At 38.4% G+C, this 26634-nt stretch overlaps 3 protein-coding genes across 3 annotated transcripts; 2 read left to right on the forward strand and 1 right to left on the reverse strand.

The window, feature by feature from the left end:
• Positions 1-1051: 1051 nt before the first annotated feature.
• Positions 1052-10923, forward strand: LOC145779569 (ubiquitin-like protein 3). Its single transcript, XM_082591188.1, has 6 exons — positions 1052-1228; positions 2444-2529; positions 3614-3722; positions 4342-4428; positions 5203-5280; positions 9692-10923. The coding sequence occupies exons 2-6, from the start codon at positions 2476-2478 to the stop codon at positions 9754-9756; spliced, it is 393 nt and encodes a 130-aa protein (XP_082447314.1). The 5' UTR covers positions 1052-1228; positions 2444-2475; the 3' UTR covers positions 9757-10923.
• Positions 10546-18123, reverse strand: LOC145779568 (nucleoporin p58/p45-like). The gene is made up of 12 exons (XM_082591187.1): positions 17964-18123; positions 15234-15328; positions 14788-14895; positions 14352-14568; positions 13940-14071; positions 13715-13837; positions 13385-13503; positions 13203-13285; positions 12675-12765; positions 12083-12226; positions 10943-11107; positions 10546-10763 (listed from the first exon to the last, which is right to left on the reverse strand). The coding sequence occupies exons 1-12, from the start codon at positions 18002-18004 to the stop codon at positions 10615-10617; spliced, it is 1467 nt and encodes a 488-aa protein (XP_082447313.1). The 5' UTR covers positions 18005-18123; the 3' UTR covers positions 10546-10614.
• Positions 18124-22816: 4693 nt separating this feature from the next.
• LOC145780196 (uncharacterized) lies at positions 22817-24625 on the forward strand. Its single transcript, XM_082591902.1, has one exon. The coding sequence runs from the start codon at positions 22817-22819 to the stop codon at positions 24623-24625; it is 1809 nt and encodes a 602-aa protein (XP_082448028.1).
• The last annotated feature ends 2009 nt before the right edge of the window (positions 24626-26634 follow it).

Consider the following 26634-nt stretch of genomic DNA (forward strand, 5'->3'; position numbering starts at 1 on the left):
ACGATATTGCTGTACTACACTGGAAGGCTACTACTCTAGGGAGCAACCAGTCTTTGATTTCTTCATTTGTACAGTTCAATTTATTTGTTTTTGTTGGCAAGAAAAAAAATGTACAAGCCCAAAAAACATATATGGCAAGTAGTTTGCATATCATATAACAAAGATGATAGCGAAATGAGCTATGTATCAACCTCAACCTACTTGTTAACAGAAAAATGTAGTTTCTTCAAAGTACCTTAGGAAATATGGTAACAATCCTAAAACAAAATTTGAACAACACATCAACCAGGAAATTTTCGAACTCCAACACAATTTAAGAAAACTTTATCAAGTAAACTTTATTACAGTTGTACTCACATTTACAAAACCCAAAAACAGTCTTCATTCAAAAACATAGGCTAAAATGAAACTCCAGTGATTTTAATTGATAGCCTACCAATCGTGCAACATAAGGTGCAATTAAACTGTGGAAAAAATTATTTTTTTTTCCTCATTGGTTCTTCTGCAATGTCTAAGTTGGTTTAATTTTTTGATAGTTCTAATTCTGTGTCGACTTATATTGTGTTTTGATAGGGTCTGCATGTGAAGTTCCATAGGATACAGCTTAGAAGCTTAAAACAATGAAAACTATTGATACTACAAAAAGTGCTCAATGCTAAGCAAAAAAGCAAAGCAGAGCGAATTAAATCAAATATAGTTTTTACTATCTGAACCCTTAACAGCCTGTTTCACTTAAATAAGGATCATCAGAAGGACCTTATCTAGAATCTAGTGAAACATGTTGTTAAGGGCTTAGAAGCTTATATATATATTAATTCTTTTGAAGCTGGTATACAAGTCCCCCCCTTCTCCCTTGGTAACTCATGACAAAGGCAGGACTCAACCAAACATTGGGTGAAACTGCTTTACCTTTGCTTTACTGTTCACACACTTCAATCCACATGTTTTGGTCAATTCCTCTTTGTGATGACTCATGAGTTGCCGTGGGGGGGGGGGACTTCTATACCAGCTCCATTCTTTTAGATTTAATGTATAATTTATGTTTAGATAGGAGTTACATAGGTGCAACATTATTAACCTAGTTTAAAATGGTTAGTTTATTGGTGAACTAGGCTACTGATGCTGTGTTTTGTTGTATGTGTCAGTTAGTTGATTTTTAATACAACTGAATGTTAACAACAATGGCCATTACTGTTTGATTACAAAATTCTTCATCTGCATACATCCTGTGAGTACCGTACTTTAATATCTCAATGCTCAAATAAGACTTTTGTGCACGTTTTTTTTTAATAAATTTTTTTTATGTTTCAATTTTGAACATAAAGTAAATGTAAAGAATTGATCTGGAAATCATGCTTTATTACAACTTGGTGTAAAATAGCCTGTGTGAAACTATCCAATATTCCTCTTTTGCTTATCAGAACTCTCTTTACTGGATACTCTGGTGCAGTATTTTTATGAACGGGAAATTTGCCCTATTCTTACTGATTTCTCAGTTGCATAAAAAATTTTTGCAGATTGGTACCGGTAATGCACTGAATTATCACTTTACACTGATTCAATATTAAACAAGGCATTACATTAATCTCTAATAAAAGAAGTACATTACCGGTATCTCTAAGGTTTTCTTGAGTTTGTTTGATGCAACCATTCTTGGAACTTGGTTATACACAAGATTGCTAACTAACTGATAATTGATTGTTATGCTTCTTTAATCTTAACAAAGCATTTATTGATTACTCTATTTGCTGTTTGTTCAACATAGAAAGTATCCTCATCTGTACAAGCAGCACTAGATCATGAGCTTACATAAACCTGCAAATAAAACTCAACTTTATACAAAAGATAATAACATTTGTAGTATAATATTGAAGATGTCACATGCTAGTTTTATTTAATTGGTTGATTACACGGGTTTCTGCTGTTGACAGCATGGTCAAATGATGAGATCGTCTGCCCAACATTCAAAAGAACGTGGGTTTGACTCTCACCAAGAGCATGCAGCTGTGTCTTGGCAAAAATACTTAATGACATGCCAAAATAAGGGGAGCACTAGCACTTAGCAGCTGACTGGAAGACTAATATGTCACTTTGCTGCTTTCTGTTGTATCGTTGCCTATATGTGTGATACTGTGATAGCAATGTACAGTTTGTTGTCGAAATGGGTGGAAAATAAATCTAATTGTCTTTGTTGTGGACTTGTGGTTATAAAACTTCAGAAAATAATGTTGAGATGAAGTTGTTTTGTTTATTTCAAAATTGTTCTCAATTTTATTTTTTATGACTGATATTGTTATCACTGGCATTATTATCGCTTGAGTGGATAGAGTATCTTTTCCAAATGTATCAACATTTCAACATGTAAGACAATGCTGCAAAAGTAGCATAATATGCAGTCGCTGCATCCATGTGTATGTTGTCAACTTACTTTCTGTAATTTTAGACAAAAAGTGCCATCGTTATACTTCCCGAATAATGGAAGAGTTGACAACAACCAAACGACTTATGGAACCACCCAGTAGTAATGAGGTATCATATATAACTATTTCAGTGTCTAAAAATACACTAGCGGTACTTGAGCCTATACAGTATATAATATGCTGTCTTGTCCATGATGACTTCCTATGAACTTTTTTGGCTACCCTTTTTGACGTAAATGACACTTCAATGAAAAAATTATTTTTCGCAAAATACTGTATTTTTGTGGTGTTTCAACTAGTGTTGAACATAAGTAATAACATTTTAGCCAAGATGGTTAATTGGTTATAAAACTGCACAAGAACAGAAAAAAACGTGAAAATTGCGGGTAGAATGTTGCTCATAGGCGAAGCTGCAGGTTTTCGTTTGACTCTTTTCAGGAGCTATCCTCAGAATAACCTAAATGTGGTAAAATATTTATAGTAGAAGAAAAACGAAATGTGAATTTGGTTAGAAGAATTCAAGACCCCTGCAGAGAGTCAGACGAAAACCTGCAGCTTCGAATTATGAGCAACATTCTACTCGCAATTTTCAAGTTTTTGTTCCACCAATCAACTCTTAAAAAAAACATGAGTTTTCTAAAGTCTAAACCATGTTACAGAGGCACAAATACAATTATGTTGGCACAAATTGTCTATTTTATGTATATAAAAATACTTTAAAACTGTATATATATCAGTATTTGAGTCAAGAGGGCCATATTACTGACACTGTATGTTTCTAATACTGGATTCTGATTCTAAAACAGATGTTACATTATGGTATGTATGGATAGGTTTATGAACAGTAAAAACTAGCACATAAAGTTCTGAGCTACCTATGACTTCATGTACGGTACAATATAAAACAGTCGCCAGGTGCAAACTTTTTTTTTTCTTTCCTGGTGCAAACTTTTTTTGTTTTACATGCTTACATGAGACGTTTAGTAACCAGAAGTTATTGTTGTCAGCTCTACTTGCTGTTGATATTTTGCCTCTGCTTGTTGCAGTGATCGCTTTTTTTAAACTGCTGTGTCTTGTTTCTGGAATATGTATACTATAGCAGTTTGGCTAGATTGCACTAAAAATTATTTTATTGGCTAAGCTCATATGCCATTTAATTGCCATATATTCCATTATTAATTTTTGTATTGAAGATTGGATTAAAATTATTAAGAGTGAATGGACAAACACATATCTTTCACTTTCCTCCCTCTGCATCTGCTTCTCAAATAACCAACCATGTGTACGGAAATTGGCCGGAAGGTGAATATAATGTTTTGTTGCTGCATCTTTTGCATTGTCTAAAACCGTTACTTTTTGAGTCAGATGTTGACGAGAGTGATGGTTGCGTTTGTGCTTTATACTAACGAAAAGAGGACTTACTGTTAGATTGATTCATTTTTCTGGCTTTCAGATTATAATATTATTTTAAATTTTCACTTCATACCACCTGGGATTGAGCATTGTAACTCTCTAAACTTATACTCCTTTTTACTATAGTCTGCTTTTGCCATAATCTTTTTGATCGGAAATGCACACCGACCAAGTTTTCTGAAATGTGTTATCAGTCCACTGGCTTCATTATTTTGATTACCAATACAATGTTATTGAAATATTAATAATGTAATTATACCATTCTTCGTTCATCAAACAAGAAAGATGTTCGTCTCTTGGATGATGAAGCGAAAGATTGGCTGCTCATTTGTATATTCTCAGTGAACTCTGGCAAACCTTAACAACTTAGTTTTCGCTGTGGTGGTCAAAAATGAAAACAAAACAACGATAGACTTCAGCGACTCTCAATTATCTTGATCATAATATGAGTTGCGTGCAGATGAAGTAATTGCCTGGAGTAACAAATTAAAATTTAGCGTTTTTGCAGACTGGGTGGAAGACACAGTCCACACAGCATCTGTGCTTAGATTAATTTATCAAGGAAGATTTCTTCATGGAGACGCCACGCTTGGCGGTAAGAATTTATGTTCACATCATTCACGGGTTTGCGCTCTGCGTTTGCTTGACTGCCGAATGAGCCTGGGTATTACATTCAGTCGTATGGTACATTTAAATGAAGAACTTAAGTCAACAATTTCTTTTTTTTCACAAAAAGCTTGATGTCAACAGTGTTTCTTTTTTGCAAGAAACACCATCCCTTGATCATCATGACATAACTCCATCGCAAACTTGATGACTGACTCCAGTTGCTTTAAACTTTAATCGAAGATAGAATATGATATAAAATTGGCATTGTGCACTGCAAATTAGGGTCCACGTCTTTTAGGCGTAGACAGTTAGGCGCCGGTCTAATAGGCGCGCACACTGTGGCGTCTGGATATTTAGGTGCGAAGCACTGTGGCGCCCGTTCATTCAGGTGCTATTCCTAGTAAAGTCTGCAGATTGTATATAGCTCGGCAGGTAGGGCAATGCTTTTCACACGAAATATTATATTGAACAGATATCACATTTTGTGTGAAAAGCATTGCCGGTTTAAGCAGCTTCCTCACGGAAGCCATAACATATTTTTCTGTGCAATACAACATTTTGTGTGAAAAGCATTGCCCTGCATGCCAAGCTGATACAATCTGCAGACTTTACTAGGAATAGTACCTAAATGACCGGGCGCCACAGTGCTCCGCACCTAAATATCCAGACGCCACAGTGTGCGCGCCTATTTGACCGGCGCCTAACTGTCTGCGCCTAAAAGACTTGCTCCCGCAAATTATCGTCAATGTGTCGTTTACAGGTTTGAAAATTCCTTCCGGTAAAATAACTGTGATGCATCTGGTCTCAAGAGAAACTGTGCCGGAGCCTAACTCTCAAGGTTAGTTTTAGTTCATCTCTTTTTTTTAATCAATGCATAACGTACTTCTTCTTCCTGTTTTACGTCTCATTTCCTAGAATCAGGGTAGGACGGGGTCTGGCAAGGCACATCTTCAGTCTCCGTTCATCACGATCTAGGGGGCTAGTGCAATTATTGATTAACCACAATGAAGCTCACTATCCGCTTCATGGCCCTACGTAGTACGTATTTAGAAGTAAAAATTTCCGTTGGTTTATAGCCTATACATTAGGGTGTTTCATTTTTTCACCATTTTTGAATTTCAAAATGCCTGGGGTCCCATCTGGTGGTATTTGGGGAAAAAAGTTTTCACCCAAATTTTTTTTCAATTATGACGTCATATTGAGGTGGTCCACAAGGTTTGAAATTTTTGGGCCTCAAAATCTTGAAATTTGGCCGTATCTGCGGAACCGCTCATCATAAATCGACAAAATTAGTATCAAAATGCGCAGAAGGGTCGGTTTCCTATACCTGATGTGGAGAATATTAAGCTCTGTCTGCTTCAGAAAAAAAGTTATTTCAAAAAATCTGATTTTCGGTCTATTTTCTCCTGATGAACAGAGATGAGGTGATCAAGGTAAAAGTTTTTCTGTAGTTTTCCACTCTTGGAAGCTGTTATTGCGTAAGAATAGTTGCTGTCAGTGTTGCCACTCACATCAATTTTTAAAACATCAAATTTTTTCATAAAAAACATCAAATTCAAGATTAAAACATCAAATTGAAAGCTCGGGTGTGTTTTGTCAATAAAATGACAAAAAAATACAATAATGACATTAAATCTAGACTTTCTTCGTAAAATTTACTTAAAAGTTAATTTAAAAAACAAGTTTTCAAGAAAAACTACTTGGCTAGCAGAATTTTATGTGCAACTAAAGTAACACTGGTCTACAAAAAAAATTATTTTGCTCCAAAATTTGAAGACTGATTTAGAGTAATTTTGGGGTGCTGAATCCGAATCTGGCATCAGATTTATCCTATCAAGTCAGGTTTGTGAGATATGATAACAAATCGTTACTTTTATCAAAGGTGAAATATTTGGCGTTGCGTTTACCACCAACATATGCAGTGCTATAACGAAAGGTTAGTGTTAGACGGGCCAAAACAGCCTAAATAAGGTTACTGGACAGTGGACAAGCATTGTCACAGGCCTGCTTAAATCTTTGTGGTTTCATGCAATACATTGACGGGGGAGGGGCCAGTTATACTTTTAGCCTCCCTTTTAGCTTGTTATTACTGCCTTGTTAATAATGTTGCTTAGACAACAAATTTGTATCAAAATTATAGTTGGTGGGTATACTTCAGATACTTATGCACCACATGGCCTGGATTTCTGGATATAGCACAATGTGTATGTGCAATACATGCAACATCAAATCTTCCACTTTTGACAAAAGTAACAATTTGCTGTTATTATTCTCACAAACCTGACGTGATAGGAATTTAAGGATAAATCTGAGGTAAGAGTCGGATTCAGCAACCCAAAATTACTCTAAATCAGTTTTCAAAGTTCATGGAGCAAAAATCGTGTAGACCAGTGAGTAGGTACGTACGTTTTCAATACGGTACCTTTTTAATTTTGGCGGCTGACATTTGCAAATAAGCTTACCTACAATACAACTTAGGCCTGTATTTTAAAACCCTACTCGACTTCAAGTTGACTCACTTCGAATGTAATGCAAACTGATTTTACTAAATGAATCTTTTATGATGAATCAAGTCCAGCAATTGGCTAGTTAGTGGCATTTTGTTATTACACTTTAGCCTACTATATGAGGTCGAATTTTTAGTCAAGGCCGACTTGAGCTCAAGTAAGGTTTTAACAGTATGGCCATTAATGTCTTTATTTTAGATACTACTACCAGCCTATCAGTTTTCTTCACAACCGCTCATCATGCTCATGAAGCCTACCGTATCTCTTACGTGGACCACCATTGCTCATATTTTCCACTACTGTAGCCTATTTGATGGTTGCCAGGTGGTGCAGCCTCCACTACTTTGGGATACAAGTTGGCGAGCTAGAAGCTGTCCTTTTAAATTTATTGAATTCACCAAATTGATTATATTTTATTTAGTCTGAGCTAGCTAACACCAAATCGCTTAACATCAGATTTTTGGGCAAAAACATCAAACATCAAAAGGTTACCCAAAAACATCAAATTTGATGTAATTACATCAAGAGTGGCATCGCTGGTTGCTGTTAAGGTTTCAGTACTAGGCTTGTCTAGTTTTGCTATTTGGTTAAGCAAAGCCCCTTCTTGCATTGCTCCGGGACCCTTCCTGACGCCGTCCACAAAAGAAATGACATGGGAAAGATATATTTCGTTTATGTAGAACATGCATTTGAGGGTATGAACATCATGACCAACTTCATCATTAAAATAATAGACCGGTCGAGTATTGACTCCGGACTTTTTTCCTGTGTTGAGAGCAGTCATATCAGCCATGACTGAATATAGTTGGGATAGGTGAACTCTGCAAGCCTCCTGGATGATGGTGCCAAATATCAGTTCTGCAGTGACCGACACACTTTTGGGAAAAGATTTAACAGCAAGCACACTTTCGTGCTTCATACCATTATCATCAGCAAGTTGGCCAAATAAAACGTATCGATCTATTTTATCGACAACGCGCCCATCATAATATAACTGCATGGCAGAAGCTGAGTTGAGAAGGTTCTCACTTTCCATCAGAGATTTTTCTTTTCTTTTTTGTCGTTGGCGGTATACTGTCGAAGGTGATGCAGCTACTTGATCTTTTCCAAGAACCGACCTCATAAGATCTGACTGCTGGCGTACCGAAGTCATCCTACGATCAGCAAGTACACAACTTAGCTATCATTTATGGAAAACGAATGTACTCTCTTGTACACTTTTCTCCAAACAGCTGGTTTCAGAGACTCGTATTCCTTATCATCTTCCCAATTCATATCCCCATCACAGTCGCTTTCGCTACTGTGTAGACATCTAACTGCTTCATTTCTTTTTCTCTGTTTGGAACAGTCTTTTATTGCCGAACTGCCGATGCTTTGGCAGATTGTATGCCAGAAGTGCTCGGTTGTTCACTTCCTTTTATGATTTTCAAGTTCCAAAGCCTTTTCTACATGGTTGAAATCTACGCCAACGATAAACATTTTTCAATTTTTTCGCTGATCTTTCAAGAAAGCGATTTCTTTCTCCTGGACTCGGTCTTCGAGTTCACAGCTGCAAGAGAGTTTTTTTTGTAAAACAACCGCATTTTCAGAGATTGAACACTTGCATGCACATAATAATATCGAACAAGTTCTGTAACCATTCTTGATTAACCTCATTACCTCTGCGTTTCATTTCCTTCTTTTTGCTGTGTTATACTTCTCTATCACGTCTTTTAACTTCGCTTCAATTCTCTGTTTGCTAAGCACTGGAAGACCATCTTTGTTCCACATGCCAACTACATCTTTCTGCAGTTCATCTTTCAAACCTTTGAAATAGGGAATTTTCTTCTAAAACTTGGGATTAGTTTCGGCTACTTTCTTCCTCAAGTAAAAATAGTGACTGACTACATCTGAATTAAGGGGAAGCACATTTCTCTCCAATTCCTTGAAGTTTTGCATCGACTTACTAATGCCTGACCTTAATGCCATAATGACACTTAATCTAGAGCAGGTGAGCACTGAGCAGCATAGGCCAACCTCATCCTCAGCGGTTACATTATAAATTATAATAGTTGGCCTAATACCTTCAATTATTACCATTTCATCTCTTGCAAAACGAACAAGGACTATTATTACGCAATAGCAGCTTCCAGAGTGGAAAAATACAGAAAAACTTATTATCTTGATCACCTCATCTCTGTTCATCAGGAGAAAATAGACCAAAAATCAGATTTTTTGAAATAACTTTTTCTGAAGCAGATAGAGCTTAATATTCTCTACATCAGGTATAGGAAACCGACCCTTCTGCGCATTTTGATACTAATTTTGTCGATTTATGATGAGCGGTTCCGGAGATACGGCCAAATTTCGAGATTTTGAGGCCCAAAAATTTCAAACCTCGTGGACCACCTCAATATGACGTCATAATTGAAAAAATTTTGGGTGAAAACTTTTTTCCCCAAATACCACCAGATGGGACCCCAGGCATTTTGAAATTCAAAAATGGTGAAAAAATGAAACACCCTACTATACATTGTGAAATGGATCATTCAAGATTGCTCAGCTAAGCATTCCTGTGAGATGTAATTCACATGCGACAGTTTTATGTGCTTTTGGTGACCTAACATGGCAGCATACCACGTTGATTATATGCTTATAAACAATAAACATGACCTACCGTTAGTATTCTTACACTACCATCACCTGAGTTTAATGTTATTATCGGTTGAAAAAACTTTCACAGCTCGATTGTATGTGTTACAGATCAACACAGTCGGGAAAAACCGCAAGACTCGCGTTGTAAAATATGTTGTTGCGCCATTTTGTAATAATCAGAGGAAGCTGGCATCCATGTTCCCATATGCTTCCAATTTAATTCAGCTATTGTTTAATTCAAAATGACGCAAGAGTGTGCTTGCAACAATCAAATTCACTGACAAGTGATGCACTGTATTCCGTCTATTGACCCAAGTTTCTTTGATCACTATTCAATAGTTTGTATTGAAACCATGACATAGCAGGAAAGGCCTCATGAATCAATGTCATGCAGCGGCGGTTCCAAGGTGAACGATTCCCCCCATTATCTTAAACATAAGAAATTAACTTTATTTCGGTAGATCTACAGTTTGCATTCGTCGGTTTTTCATCTATTGTTTTACGACATAGTTCTAATGTATTCTTATGGCGTACTTCTTGCAGTTTTAGCGTTTACTTCAGTCAAAAAAACATAAGTGGTCGATGATGATAATCTAGTTCTAAATGTAATGGAAATCTGCCCCAATGTTACCAGGTGAACTCACCTCTGGGGTAATCGCTTAGTTCTAAAAAAAACTATACGTCAGGTCTGGACGAAACATGCAAGTACCGTCTTAAAAAATCGCTGATAAAATATGTTCGTGTTTGCAGTACCATGTCATGTAGGCCTAATTCTGTTCATCACTAATGACAGGGGACAATATTTGCTGTGGATTGCGTTATCAGTTCTGTATTGTTTTTATGTTTTATTGAACGTCTTTATTTCTTTTAATTTTCTTATTGAAAGCACTTTATGCTTTAAATACGTTTGCTTTTACACTCAAACATTTCAACCTTGTCCCCTGACTATCGTTGCACGACAGTTGTTCCAGCATTGAGAGTATATTTTGTTGCAAATTTCTTATATTGGCAGTGTAGTAAGTTCGATAGTTTTAAAGAACTTTTTTATTCCGCTTGTTGTTGGCTGGAAGCTTTAAGTCGAAGGCGGGACGCAAGGCAGTTCCACCGAAAGTGACGCCAGCGCTGGAATTGAAAGTGGTGTTGCCAAAGAAGGCGCTGCCGCTTGTGGAAGTGTTGAACCCTGCAGCACAAACGTATGTAGTTGACAACACTGCTTTGGATCCCCCAAATATGCTCAGAGTGCTCAAACCAACCGTGCTCCTCTAATGTAGTGATATGAACGTTCACTGTACGTATGCAAAATTTGTTGCCATGACTTCCAATACATTGGAGAACGCGTATCGAATGGTTTGCACAAACCTGCGCTGAGAGTTTGTTTCAAAGGATTGCTGGTTGCGCCGAAGCCTCCAAAACCAGTTGTTGCAGTGGGATTAAACAAGCTGCCCGTTCCTGTGGCACCACATTTGGAAGCAAACAAACCACCTCCACCGATTGTAGTTTTCGCCCCAAAAGGATTAGAAGCTCCTGAATTAACACATCAATACATGTTGAAACCAGTCAAAACCATTTGTTTTATACAGTTTGATGAATCATATCAATAGGAAACATTGCTATCTGTGAATTGAATTTCCAACCTTGAACCTCCAATTGCCTTGCTCGCGGCTCTCAACCAGACTTGGACAACTAGAATTTTTGTAGTCTTTCGAAATTCGATTAGAATTAGAGTAATTTAAGCTTTTACAAATTAGACTAGGATTAGAATTAGAGCTACCCAAGTTTTCTCAAATTAGAGTAAAATTTAAACTAGATTAGAAATAGTTGGACGCAGTTGTCACATATCTTTTTTTTGTTGGATAAAAACGCCAATGTGTCAACTTGGGATTCAAAGTGTCATTCCATCATCACAGCGCCAAAACCGCTTACGTCATAATATACATTGTAACGTCAGTGAATTAATCGAATTTTTCATGATTTGCTGCTCAAGGGATGGAATGACACTTCGATCTTGATCGTTTTATTGCATTTTCTTTGTATAACATTCATAAGAGCGCAGTATCCTTCCATTTGCCAAAAAATACTGTTGGATAAACTAAATTTTTGAGCAAAACTGGAGATTGGATAAGAACTACAATTAGAGCAATCAAGTTACCGACATTTCGCTCTAATTTATCGAATTGGACAACTAGATAATTCTAGACTAGTTGTATAAGTCTGCTCTCAGCACCTCTGTTTTGGCTCAGCCTTATTTGGAGAGGTTTTTTTACAGCTGCCTGATTTTATTTTCTTACATGATGAGGGGACACATGATGTTTTTTTTTTCGATATGCTTGTTTTAACTGCAATACCTGGCAATTCCACTTATTGGGCCTGTTTTGCAAACAAACCATTAGTTTTGCATTTCACGCATAAAGTATCATCAACGTTACACGTGTTGGGAAATAAAACATTTTGCGACACAAGAAATCACATAAACATAACGCTATAAAACAAGACGGCTACCAGCTGTTCCGAATGGCTGCTTAATGAAGCTCTGTTGAGGCGGTGCTTGTTGGGGTTGTTGCAACATCGTTGCCATGGCGAGAGCAGCTACGTTGCTGAGGTTTTGCAAAGGCGAAGGTCCTTCTATATGGGTGCTTTTGTTCTCTTGAGGTAAAAAGAATAAGTCAAAATTGAGATGATCAGATTGACAAGTCGTTTGATGTGTTGCAAGGGAAATTAGAAAGGTGAAACAGCATGAAAATGGCGTCATATACAGTAGTATCTGGACAGTGCTTGCAATGCATAACCTATTACCGCACGTATAGCCTAAACTTAGAATGTAGGCTACCATGCTCTAGAATGTTAGTACTGTATTACTTAGAATTTTAGCACTTTTTTATTGAGCTGCTAAATTCGGTTTTACTATAAAAGCGTAAGAAAATCATTTATCTGGAAAATAGAAAACAATTAAGGTAAGTGACGACGTATAGGACTTAGGTATAATAAATGAAAAATTATAGCAACATGTGAAATGTTTATTCTTGATGGTCTGAGAATGCCCAAGTTGATGGCATTAGCTCAACAAAACTCAAACGATCATTCAGTTTCGCACCTTTCAATTTGTTTTGTTTTTCTGTGGCAAATATGTCAGTTGGATCTCCATGAACCACTCTTCTATATGCCAAGTATTGGTCTTTTAAATGCTGTTGAAATAGTTGAATATCATTACGATGAAAACAAATGTACAATGAAACGATATAGTTGTACAAATGTACAGTTATCTAAAAACGATGATCAATAGAGTAGCTTTTTAATCGTCATGCAACGGTGATTACATCTCAATGACTGATTAGTAGTTCAGTTTGGTTTTATTTCTGACCAACACAACGAAAAAACAATAGATGACAAACATAGCAGAGGTCTAGAAAAAGGTAGAAGCGACAAAACGCGGACGATATAAAGTACACGATAGTATGATACCAAAGCAGGACAATCAGTTTAAAATATGGCACGGTGGCAACACCTCACAGTAAACCTTCTGCGCAGTCATCTTGAACAACATTTACTCTGCATTCAAAATGAGCATGACAACAGCATTGATTCTAAACAATAGAAATCCTTTACACACATTCCTGCTCACCTTGACATTATCATGTACCGAATGCAAGTTGGACGCTAGTGTGACAAAGGTCTCCTGGATTTTCACCAGCGCTAAAGATATGTCTGAAAGTGTAGACGTAGATTTTAAAGTAATTTTAAAAAACTGCATTACTTTTTAAGCAAGCACTATGTGAAGTAACTTTCAATTCCAAAGTAAATTACCTTGTGGTGTAAGCATGTTACTTTGTGACAAAGAATGGAGGTGGTTTTCCAGTTCATCAATTTGTTGCCTGTAAACCTGCATGCTGCTGTCAAAGCTTGCGACGAGTTCCGCAAAGTACCTAAACAAATGGGAAATTATCATTTTCCGACTAACTTTAAATGAACCAACCAGGGACCTCAGAATACTTCAGAGATCCCTGGAACCAACTCACAACATGGGCACAATAATTAAAGAAATAAAACTACGTCGTACCATATATTGCATAACTCTGGTTTTTCGAATAAAATGTGATTTTATAATGAAGAAAAGGAACTCTATGCAAATGTTACCGAATCGGGGCTATATTGTCGTGTTGCAAGGCGGGAGGGGTGTTCTGGGTACGTTGCGTCATCTCGATGTGTTTCAGCTGCTCGCCAAATTCACTTCGAAGCTTTTCAACAGAGGCTTTGTTTCTAAAAAGCACAATGACCATCAACAGTTCAATAAACCGAATCTGTAAACGCAGACGCGTGATGACCAGACAAGCAGACGCGTGATGATCAAAAGGATCTCACCTTTGCACTGCAGATGAAATTGCGGCCAATGATGAAGACAGGGCATCTATTTCTTCAGTTATTTTATGCAACGACCGAACTGAAAATTGAGCCACTTCGTTGCTTTCTTCCTTTTGTTTTGTCACGAAGTTTCTACAAAGGCAAATACGATTTCGGGTGATTCGCATTGACACCAAGTGCAGTGGAAAATATAGCGCTACTACAGGCCGAAGTGCGACACGATTACAGAAAGTATAATATAGTCTTGGTACTGTTTTTGAAACAGTAATTTCTGAGAAATGGCTGACGCTACGTTGCTATGTATAACCACTGACCACTTCTATACAAGCACCAGTGACGTACACGTCGCTACAATTATATATTTGAGTAGTTTCAAATGCATAATTGAATAATGTTCAAAAATTAAGCTTACTCAAATGTTGTAACGTCTTTGCATATTTCATCGGGTACTGCCTGGTCTTTTACAGCTTGACTAATAACACCACTTGTATCTCGCTTATCATTGTTGTTATTAGTTGATGACGCCAAATCAACTCCCCCAAGACCTTTAAACGCAGGCTGACTTATGGTCTGTGTTTGAAAAGCAGTTCCCGTTGTCGAAGCCAATGCAGATGTGGTGGTCGCAGCCCCTATTACAACAAAAGCAATCACAATTTTTTAGGTTATTGGTCTTGAAGCACTTTTTAGGGTTTGAGAAAAAATTTGCAACCATTGGCAAATGTATAAAAATAATAATATTACTCAAAAATAACCTAACAGAAGGTAATGTACCGGTACTTGCGAAGGGTATTTTGTTGTTTGTGAAGTCATACGCAATCAATTTAGAATTTTCTATTATACTGATTTACCAAAAGGAGTGACAGTGGCTGCTGACGTTTTTCCACCAAACAGAGATCCCCCTAGAACTGAGGGAGTTGTACTTGCGACGTTGGTGGTAGCTGCTCCAAACGAAAACCCTTCACACAACAAAGCCGAAATTTAAAATTTGTGTGTTTATCAAAGACTATGCCTTAGCAGTTTCAATTTATGGCAACAGATATTTCGTGTGGCATGTTTAGCCAGACAGTATCAGACCACAAACACACACCTAAACCATCTGATGTCATTTTTTTGTTTTATATACTTCTCCCTATTTGCCATGCCAAATGCAAAATGTGACGTTTTTCAACAATCAATTAGGCAATACGATAGTTCTCAACACTTCCTCTAAGGCGTCTAAAGACATTTGAACAGTCCACAAAAGCAAAACAAGCAGCACTTTGGAGACAAGGGTAACGAAATAGTTAAATCTAACCTGTGGTAGTTTTTGTTGTTGGATTAGTAGCTGTAGTTGTAGAAGTTGTGGTGGTATTTGAGCTTCCAAAGTTAAAGCCAGAAGTTCCAGAAGAACTGAAATTAAGAAAATATAGCCAGAAGTTAAAGACAACCAAATCATTGTTTTTTTAAATAACTAAACAGTTACATGTATATTGTATATTATATTATATAATCAAGACTCAGATGTATTGCATGTGCAGTTGTGCACACTGCAGTGCCTGCACACACATACCATACATACTTACACATTCACATATTCAATTTATTCATGTACGGTACATAATAATTATTGTTGAAAAGGAGCGATCTTCCTAGCGCTTTTGGAAGTCTTCATGGCTAGTGTGGAGGCTACACCGGCAGGGTTTTTTTTAAGGTTTGGTTTGGGTGACCGCTAAGTAGTTTTAAGAGACTGCAAGTGTTTCATTTAAATACCAAAAAATAGCCATAACTACATACAATCAATGCAACATAAAATGAATTATTCGACAAGGCACAGCTTAAATGATTGTGACAGCGACCAAACAGCCTGCCCAACACGGCCGCCAAACAAGTTTGCTGCACAACCAAACAAAGTGTGCTTGTTGGCTTCTGCTTGTTATGTTTCCACACGTAAAAACTGATCATTATGCGCCATAAATCAGAAATAAACATTGACGAGTATCGAAGGTGCACTTCTTTTGTGAATAACTCTTTGATTCAGCTGTACCTCCACTTATTCTTTTTTCCAGACGTGAACTATTGATCGTAGACTATATTCGTATTATCGACAAGTCATAGCGAGAAACAACCATTACTTTTATAAGAATTCAATTGATTGACAAAAGCAGCGGTTGAGGACTATGTGGCGTGAATTAGTGGTGCAATGCTGATGAGCCCAGCCTCATGAAAAAAAGTCAAGTCAATTTATTTTGTTTCAACATAAAACATGTGTCTACCGCTGTCAATTCTTGTACACTCGACTGCCGAGAAACATAATATTGTCAGTGATGAATACACAGTGTTTCTCTTGTCTGCACCGGAAAAACCTGCATAGAATTGTACCTCCTGTACATTGCACAACGCAATAAAAATAAGGCAGTGGCTATTTGACCGGCTCCGGTCTTTGAATCTGAAACACTATTTAACCGGTCATGACGTCACTACATAAGCACTTTTTTCTTTTTCTCTTTCAAAGCAAAAGACGAGAAGCGCGGATATAAGTTCTAAATTCAACACGTTTTCTTCAACTCAGTCTGTGGCGCGTAAGTTACGTCTACGACTGCCATTCTAGAGGGGATGAGTTCGATACTATCCGGAAGCATTCTTTTTTTTCATTTTTTTTATCTAAATTTTGACCCGAAGCGCATTTTTGTGGTCAATTTTTAATTTGAGTAGCCTGCAGCCCATTTTTTTATATCTTTTCAAACTGTGTTTGCCGAACGACCATAAGTGACCTTTCAAAAAAAATGGTAATGGTAAAACCATTTTTTAAAGAAGTATAATATTGTATATAACTAACTTGAGAGCAAAAATGTAATTGGTCGTTCGGCAAACACGGTCACTTATGACGATCGGAAAATTACCAAGAGAAATTCTCAAATTCCAGCAAATTAAAAAAACTCTAACTTTATTACTCAGATTTGAAAAGACATAAAAAAATGGGCTGTAGGCTACACAAATTAAAAATTGACTACAAAAATGCGCTTCGGGTCAAAATTTAGATAAAAAAAAATGAAAAAAAAGAATGCTCCCGGATAGTATCGAACTCATCCTCTCTAGAATGGCAGTCGGAGACGTAACCTACGCGCCACAGACTGAGTTGAAGAAAACGTGTTGAATTTAGAACTTATTTCGGCGCTTCTCGTCTTTTGCTTTGAAAGAGAAAAAGAAAAAAGTGCTTATGTAGTGACGTCATGACCGGTCAAATAGTGTTTCAGATTCAAAGACCGGAGCCGGTCAAATAGCCACTGCCTAAAAATAATGTATGAGTTTCAAAAAATAATGATGACTCGTTTAGAGATAATTAGGTACAGTACGGTACTTCAAAAGTTAATGTTGACTTGACTTTAAACCGGTATTATTTTAACTTATTTAAAACAAATACTTATTTTAACTCCTGGTGTTGTTGTGTGTTTCTATATATAATAATGTATAAAATTAAAATTCTCTTGTTAAACATAGGCATAAAGCAAGCAACGTCACAAATAAAACATGGCCTGAAAAGACAAAAAGCGAGGACTTAAAAAACACTTTTTAACATTAACATGAATAACAGCTTAGCTTCAACTTGCTTAAAAGGATATGAACTGATTCAACAGTTAGCAATTCACCAGTATCTCGGCAAGGCTTTTAATGACCTGACAAAAATGGTCTTTGTCTACACATGTTGCTTGCACTGGTATCAAACCAATAACATATCATACAATCCAGAGTTCAAGTGATTAAGACATCATGGGACTATACTGAGTAGGTTTTGTACATGATATCAGAATGATAACTTGAGACTATAGTCTCTTTATTGTATTCTTGATAATTATTCAGGTCAAAAACCTTGTAGATTTTAAGCTTTCACCATATCACAGCATGAGAAAGAATCAGTGTTTCAGAAAACCGACCAGAATCTATCACTATATAAGCATCAAATATGTAATATTCTATATTTTAAGATTGTATGCATACAGTATATATGCTACAGAGAAAATATGAGCTAATGCAAAATGGTTCATACCCAAAATTAAATCCTGTGTTTGTTCCAGATCCAATTGCCATAATTATATCACACTAAAGCTGTTTTTTTTCAAAAGATCTTGTTGATTAATACAAGCTTGCAAACACCTAGGCTATAGTATGTAAATTTTTAAGTTAGCTTAAAACAAATATTGCTTTCCTAACCTGGTAAAAATTGGAAAACAATGGAAAAAGTTGATCAATACATTTACCTCAATCAAATAATTACAACTGAGAACTGACTGTAGCAAAAAATGAAATAACTAGACGAATATCACTTGGTTGGCAACCTTCGACAGAGCAAGTTTAGTATTCAAAACAAAATTATCTTTTTCTCCCAAAAAACAAGCTATGCCCTAATAAGAATGCATCCTTTCAGCTGTTAAATATGCCCAGAAACCTTGCAAAAAACTTTATTCTTGCACTAAAATCATTGCAAAGAGCACATGAATGAATTATACCACCGTCATTCTGGCAGAACAATTTTTCCGCTTTCCGCCTAAAAAAGTTATCCGTGAACAAGTGCGAGGCATAAAATGCGACCACACACACATTCGAAAAATCTTAAATAAAACTATAATCCGCAATACGTGCCACTTAAATTTTACATGCATCGGATTCAGTATTAAATTACCTTTTGAGGGATGTGCACCAATAGGTGCGCATTTGGAAGGAACTCCCAGCAGAACGCTTCAAAGATGGAAGATATATTTACGATAGGCTAAACATTAAAATAATACGATTTTGCATAATTGACACCTCTTCAAACATCTTGGTATAAAATTATAATCCGCAATACGTGCCACTTAAATTTTACATGCATCGGATTCAGTATTAAATTACCTTTCCAGGGATGTGCACCAATAGGTGTGCATTTGGAAGGAACTCCCAGCAGAACGCTTCAAAGATGGAGGATATATTTACGATAAACATTAAAATAAGACGTTTTTTGCATAATTGACACCACTTGTTAGATTTTCAACAGGTCCTTGATAGGCCTGCCTTTCGTTTTACCGCATTACTCCCGTTAATTTGTGTATTCGCCACCTAGCGTCGTTTCCCCTTCATTGTTATGTTATCGCTCTTTGCAAATGGCAACACTCACCACGAGATTGTCTATGGAACTTTCGAGACGTTTTCGTTTTTGCTGCTAGTTTGCCAGCTAGCCGAACTTGTTAGTTACTGTAGTTTGTGACTGAAAGTTGATTGATTGATGTTTATGCTTTGTTAGCTGCTTCTCTGTTATGTACTTCTACAGGACTTAAGTTTGACAACTGCTATGGTAATACTTATTTGCGTGTAGGCTGAATTCCATATTTGCAGCTTGCTATCTCAAAGTTCAACTTACTGGTGAGCGTACTTGTGATGTAATAATGTTTTTTGTAGCTGAATGTTGACTGTCTACCGTAAACAAACGTAACGTATCTCTGATGTGCGTAAATTGTTGTTAGGCTAATACTTCAAACTTAAATATTGCAGAGTCAATCACTATAGAATCCTTCGCGTACAAGTGCATCATTTGGCATTACTGATCCGGTCATACTACCGGTACGTTCATTATTCTGAATTGTATGATTGATTGATTTGTGTCGTGAATTGTGGATTTATGTTTACTACTGAATTATTGACCAATAATTTGTCAGCCTAATGGAAATTAATTCTCGTAAACCGATCTTAACTAGGCCAAGTGAATTGCCACGTTTCTTTGTTTTTTAATGATTATTGACCTAGCGTTATGGTTGTACGGTACGGTAGCCTACGTAATAATTGTGTAAGGTAACATCGCGAATTTATTTATTCAGTGCGTCATTGGCCAACCTGTGGAACTTGTGTACCGTACAGTGGATTGAGAACTGTTTGTCAACAAATTTGGTACGTTTATCAGTTCGACTGTTGTGCTTGCTGAATTGTGACTAGTGTCTTACGTTGTGTTATTTCTTGACAGAAAAACCGTATAAACTTCATTGCTGCGAAGCAGTCATTGGAAACCGAGTGATTTCTTCAAGTTGGCGTGCTTTAACAGTTGCTCAGTCCTGCCGGGTGGATTAGGAAAATCGTGACGTCACCGGCGCAATTAACTACCGCACCTGTTGTGTTCGCGTCGCACACAACATCGTTTTTCAAATTTGACATCAAAGCTTAACCATCTTTGAACTGAAGCTGATTTCGTCAATTGTACCGAACTGCTGATCTTCACCAACCTGACGATCAAATTTGCGTTTACTTACCAAGTTCCCATCAGTGTCACGTGACATCTCTCATTTGCTGAAGTTAGCTTATGCTGTTACGAAGCGGATTTGCATACACAGTTATGGATTCCAAAGCCGAAGCTATTCAACAAGCAGCTGTTACTTTGAGAGACAGCTACAAGCGTGGTGAACAGCTGATGAGCAAACGTGAAAACCTCACAGAAGTACAGATTATCCTGTTAGAAATTGATAAAAATTATGCTTCTTTAATGGCGCTTTGTGTCGATGTCCCTGACAATGAACAAATTCCAGGAGGTCTTTCAACCAAACGGGATTACATTCAAGGGAAAGAAGAATTTGCTGATAGAGCCAAACAGTGGTTCGCGGAATGCGAGAGGACAGACACTAAAACTCCTCCACTACGTTCACATCACTCGTCCTTGCGTACCCATTCTCACCGCTCCAAATCCGGAAGCATTCGGTCATCGAGTACAACGTACAGTTTGCGTCAACGTGAAGCACATGCCAAATTGGAACTAGCTCGTTTGACAAAAGAACAGAATGATGCCAGGCGACGAGAGGAAGAAGAACTAGTTCGCATGGAACAGGAGAAAGCTCAGATGGAACAGGATAAAGCTCGCTTGTTCGCTCGCATTGAACAGGAGAAAGCTCAGATGGAACAGGATAAAGCTCGGTTGGAGCAGGATAAAGCTCGCTTTGAACGTGAGAGAGCCGAAGCTGAAGACCTGCGTCAAATTAAAGCTGCCGAAACTGAAGCCGCACTCTGGCAAGATGATTCTTCTTCGGTTATCAATATTGGATCAATGACACCCGTACGATTGCCACAGCAAACCTTCACTCACAAAGACACACACCTGGAACCTCTGCGTCACGGTGATGAGCGGCACAAACAAGAACCAACTGCAACATCTGCAAGAATGCCAGACCAAAAGGTAAATTACCCTTGTTATTATACTAGCCGACAACCTGATCTTTCAGAACGACTTCTACCTAAACCAGATGTTAAGAAATTCTTTGGTGACCCACTCGATTTCTGGGCTTTCTGGCACCGTTTTAAGTCCCATATTTCTGATTGGTTGACACCCGACAGGAAGATGTCTTACCTCATGCAGCACTGCTGTGATGCAGTCTGTGAACAAATAAGGCACCTTGCCGATAGCAGCGAAGGTCACAACTGCTATGATGAAGCGTGGGAAGAATTAAAACGGAGGTATGGCCAACCACACGTTATTGCGCATGCTTGCGAGGAACGCTTGAGAGCTGTTACCAGAATTTCTCACCACGAACCCGAACAATTGGAGAAGTTGTCTGTCCTGTTGAAAAGATGTTGTTCATCATTGAGCTCAAACACCGAAGCTTCGAACTTGGATACCGTGCAGTTTATCACCTGCCTTGCAAATAAGCTGCCAGCGTCTCTGAAAGAAAAGTGGGTAATTGAAGCTCTGAAAATCAATGACGACACTGGAAAAGTGGCTGGATTCCAACATTTTGCTGACTTCATAACGAACGAATCTAGGATTGCCAATTCAATCTATGGCGTGAAACTTTTTTCATCAAATGTCGACAAACTTAACAAGCCTGACACCAAAGGGAAACAAAGGGCTTCACTGTTTAACGTAGTGACAAAACCTACTGAACGATCCGGACAGCTCCGAATTGGCAACAAGCGACTCATACAATGTATCCTGTGCGATAGTACACATTATTTGCAACACTGCAAAGAGTTCAAAACCAAATCCGTCACTGAACGGGAGCAATTTGTAAGGAAGAACAAATTGTGCTTAAACTGTCTTGGACCAGATCACATACGTGCCGACTGCAGAAGCCGAGGTAAATGCACTGAATGCGGAAGCTCATCACATCATTCTCTGTTACATCGGTACTTGGTCACAACTGGAGAACAAATCCAGAGACGACACCCCAACCCCATTGCTAATAGAAGAAATGATAGCCAGCCAGATGATCCCGGAAGAAGACCATTAGAAAGGAACACAAATGAAGTTGTAGAAACCTTCCATTCCAGAACCAGCAACTCGGCAACTTACTTGGACATCGTTCCCGTACGTGTGACAGGAGAAGGAAAGGTAATACATACTTATGCTCTCCTAGATTCTGGTTCAAACCGCACCTTTTGTGAACAAAAACTTGTAGAGATGCTTGAACTGAAACCTGAGCCATCTGGTGACTTCCAGGTGCAAACACTGTCTTCGAGTGGACCATATTCCTTCAGCTCTTCAACTGTATCGTTGAAAGTTTTACCAGTAGTTGGCGGCGAAGTGCAAGAACTGACAGATGTGATCGTCGTTGACAAGATACCTACCAAGCCAACTCCAGCGCTTTCTCCGGAGTATCTGCAAACGCACAAGCACCTCCAAGGCATTGACTTGAAGCAACTGGACCATGGTACAGTTACACTGTTGATCGGAAATGATCATGCTGTCGCCCACCGATGCATTGAAAGCCGCTTTGCACCTAACCCGAAGCAAGGACCTGATGCAGTCAGGACGCCCTTAGGCTGGTTGCTTAGAGGTAGGCTACTCGACCAAAGGAGACAGGCTTAGATAATTTCGATGCTGAATCCGACATTTCAAATTTTCTTGTCCGTGACACGAAGCAGAACCCTGCTGACCAAGCATCAAGGGGCATGACGGCCAAAGCCTTGATGCATTCTGGGATGTGGCTCAATGGCCCAGATTTTCTGAGGAAACCCCCAGAAGAATGGCCCAACCAAACCGCTCAGCAACCACAATCTGAAGATATCTTTGCTGCTTACAAACCAAAGAGGAAAATCGAAACCTTTACTGCTTCTACAACTGAAAGCCAAGGAACAAACAGGCTAATCTCCTACTTCTCATCTCTGCGCCGACTGAAACTATCAGTAGCCTGGTTCCTGAGATTCAAATCGTACTTACTGATGCGCATGAAGAACGAAACCCAGATTACACTGAAAGGACCAATCAGTGTGCCAGAACTTGATGAGGCAGAAATTGAGTTAATCAAATACGAGCAGCGTCAGAGTTTTCCAGCCTGGATCAAATCTCTATCCAAAGGAAAACATCCAAACATGCCCAAAGCCAAGAGGATCCCACTCGAAAAACTCAGCCCTGTCCTAATGAAAGATGTTCTACGTGTTGGCGGAAGAATCGACAGATCCGACTTACCGTTCGAAACGCGACATCCTGCTATCATAGCTCCAGAGCGCCACTTAACGGACTTGATAATTGAACATTGTCATACCAACGAATCGAAGCACATGGGTGAAAGCCATACACTGAACAATATTAACCGAAAATACTGGATAGTTAATGCCAAAGTTGCGGTTAAAAGGGTACTTGCAAGATGCCTGCCTTGCCGGCGAAGGACCGCAAAACCTAGACAACAGCTCATGGCAGAACTGCCAGAAGCAAGGTTACAAATGTCACAGCCACCATTCTCACAGACTGGCGTTGACTTTTTTGGGCCGCTGAATGTCCGAAACAGACGAAGTGACATTAAGAGATACGGCTGCCTTTTCACATGTCTCACAACTAGAGCCATTCACTTGGAAGTGGCACCAGACCTGACAACTGGCGCATTCATAAATGCCCTACGGCGTTTCATAGCTCGCAGAGGCCCCATCAAGAAAATCTTCTCTGACAATGGAACCAACTTTGTGGGTTGTGAAAGAATCTTGAAGCAAGCCATCGATGAGTGGAATCAGAACCAGATCCACCAGAGCCTTCGACAACAAGGAATAGAATGGTCATTCAACCCCCCAACAGCCAGCCATATGGGTGGAGCCTGGGAGAGAATGATTCGCACAGTACGTCAAATTCTTATGAACATCTTACCAAAACAACCACTCGATGATGACACATTGCACACGTTACTTCTTGAAGTGGAAGACATCGTCAATTCAAGACCACTCACCGATGTGAAGCTGGAAGTTGATGGCGACTTACCTCTTACACCCAACAACCACTTGTTGAAGTTGAATTCTTCAGCGAATTTACCGCCAATGTTAAGCTGCGACAGAGATGGCTACCGACCAAGTGATCGATACCGCCATGTGCAGTTTCTGGCAGACACCTTTTGGAAGCAGTGGGTTAAGGAATACCCACGATCTGTGATGTCAAGAGCAAAGTGGCTTCACAGAAAGGAGAATATCCGAAGAGGAGATATCGTCCTTTTGATTGATGACTCTGCTCCCAGACAACGATGGCCACTAGGCAGAGTAATTGAAACATTTCCTGATCGTCACGGCGTTGTTCGTTCCGTAGAAGTGAAGACTGCAACCGGATCTCTGAAGAGACCAATATCCAAACTTTGTGTCATTGTCCAAAGAGAAGAAGATGATCCAGATGAAGATGAGACACCAATAGACACCGTTGAGATTTTGCTGGAAGATCAGAGCGATGAGGAAGAGACTGAACTGTTACATGACAATAGACTGTTGAAAAACTTTTATTCATGAAAAGAACGAGCCAGTTTGGCCCTTCTTTGGCCCGAGAGTGTTAGATTTTCAACAGGTCCTTGATAGGCCTGCCTTTCGTTTTACCGCATTACTCCCGTTAATTTGTGTATTCGCCACCTAGCGTCGTTTCCCCTTCATTGTTATGTTATCGCTCTTTGCAAATGGCAACACTCACCACGAGATTGTCTATGGAACTTTCGAGACGTTTTCGTTTTTGCTGCTAGTTTGCCAGCTAGCCGAACTTGTTAGTTACTGTAGTTTGTGACTGAAAGTTGATTGATTGATGTTTATGCTTTGTTAGCTGCTTCTCTGTTATGTACTTCTACAGGACTTAAGTTTGACAACTGCTATGGTAATACTTATTTGCGTGTAGGCTGAATTCCATATTTGCAGCTTGCTATCTCAAAGTTCAACTTACTGGTGAGCGTACTTGTGATGTAATAATGTTTTTTGTAGCTGAATGTTGACTGTCTACCGTAAACAAACGTAACGTATCTCTGATGTGCGTAAATTGTTGTTAGGCTAATACTTCAAACTTAAATATTGCAGAGTCAATCACTATAGAATCCTTCGCGTACAAGTGCATCATTTGGCATTACTGATCCGGTCATACTACCGGTACGTTCATTATTCTGAATTGTATGATTGATTGATTTGTGTCGTGAATTGTGGATTTATGTTTACTACTGAATTATTGACCAATAATTTGTCAGCCTAATGGAAATTAATTCTCGTAAACCGATCTTAACTAGGCCAAGTGAATTGCCACGTTTCTTTGTTTTTTAATGATTATTGACCTAGCGTTATGGTTGTACGGTACGGTAGCCTACGTAATAATTGTGTAAGGTAACATCGCGAATTTATTTATTCAGTGCGTCATTGGCCAACCTGTGGAACTTGTGTACCGTACAGTGGATTGAGAACTGTTTGTCAACAAATTTGGTACGTTTATCAGTTCGACTGTTGTGCTTGCTGAATTGTGACTAGTGTCTTACGTTGTGTTATTTCTTGACAGAAAAACCGTATAAACTTCATTGCTGCGAAGCAGTCATTGGAAACCGAGTGATTTCTTCAAGTTGGCGTGCTTTAACAGTTGCTCAGTCCTGCCGGGTGGATTAGGAAAATCGTGACGTCACCGGCGCAATTAACTACCGCACCTGTTGTGTTCGCGTCGCACACAACACCACTCAAACATCTTGGAATAAAACTATAATCCGCAACACGTGCCACTTAAATTTTACATGCATCGGATTCAGTATTAAATTACCTTTCGAGGGATGTGCACCAATAGGTGCGCATTTGGAAGGAACTCCCAGCAGAACGCTTCAAAGATGGAAGATATATTTACGATAAACATTAAAATAATACGATTTTTGCATAATTGACACTTCTTCAAACATCTTGAAATAAAACTATAATCCGCAATACGTGCCACTTAAATTTTACATGCATCGGATTTAGTATTAAATTACCTTTCCAGGGATGTGCACCAATAGGTGCGCATTTGGAAGGAACTCCCAGCAAAACGCTTCAAAGATGCTGGAGGATATTGTTACGATGAACATTAAAAGAATACGATTTTTGCATAATAGACACCACTCAAACATCTTGGAATAAAATTATAATCCGCAACACGTGCCACTTAAATTTTACATGCATCGGATTCAGTATTAAATTACCTTTCCAGAGATGTGCACCAATAGGTGCGCATTTGGAAGGAACTCCTAGCAGAACGCTTCAAAGATGGAGGAGATAGTTACGATAAACATTAAAATAATAAGATTTTTGCATAATAGACACAACTCAAACATCTTGGAATAAAACTATAATCCGCAACACGTGCCACTTAAATTTTACATGCATCGGATTCAGTATTAAATTACCTTTTCAGGGATGTGCATCAATAGGTGTGCATTTGAAAGGAACTCCCAGCAGAACGCTTCAAAGATGCTGGAGGATATATTTACGATAAACATTAAAATAAGACGTTTTTTGCATAATTGACACCA

Source organism: Aplidium turbinatum, chromosome 11, assembly GCF_918807975.1.
Source record: "Aplidium turbinatum chromosome 11, kaAplTurb1.1, whole genome shotgun sequence".
In the NCBI taxonomy this organism is placed as follows: domain Eukaryota; kingdom Metazoa; phylum Chordata; class Ascidiacea; order Aplousobranchia; family Polyclinidae; genus Aplidium; species Aplidium turbinatum.

Bases quoted from the DNA above. Each gene is read 5' to 3' on its own strand.
- LOC145779569 (XM_082591188.1), top strand. From the start codon at position 2,476: ATGGAAGAGTTGACAACAACCAAACGACTTATGGAACCACCCAGTAGT. The intron at 4,429-5,202 runs GTAAGAATTTAT...TGTCGTTTACAG, and splicing joins TGGAGACGCCACGCTTGGCG to GTTTGAAAATTCCTTCCGGT. The intron at 5,281-9,691 runs GTTAGTTTTAGT...TATGTGTTACAG, and splicing joins GCCGGAGCCTAACTCTCAAG to ATCAACACAGTCGGGAAAAA.
- LOC145779568 (XM_082591187.1), bottom strand. From the start codon at position 18,004: ATGGCAATTGGATCTGGAACAAACACAGGATTTAATTTTGG. The intron at 12,227-12,674 runs GTGCGAAACTGA...TTTTACCTCAAG, and splicing joins AAAACAAAACAAATTGAAAG to AGAACAAAAGCACCCATATA. The intron at 11,108-12,082 runs GTAGCCGTCTTG...GTGTTAATTCAG, and splicing joins GCAGCCATTCGGAACAGCTG to GAGCTTCTAATCCTTTTGGG.
- LOC145780196 (XM_082591902.1), top strand. From the start codon at position 22,817: ATGACGGCCAAAGCCTTGATGCATTCTGGGATGTGGCTCAATGGCCCA.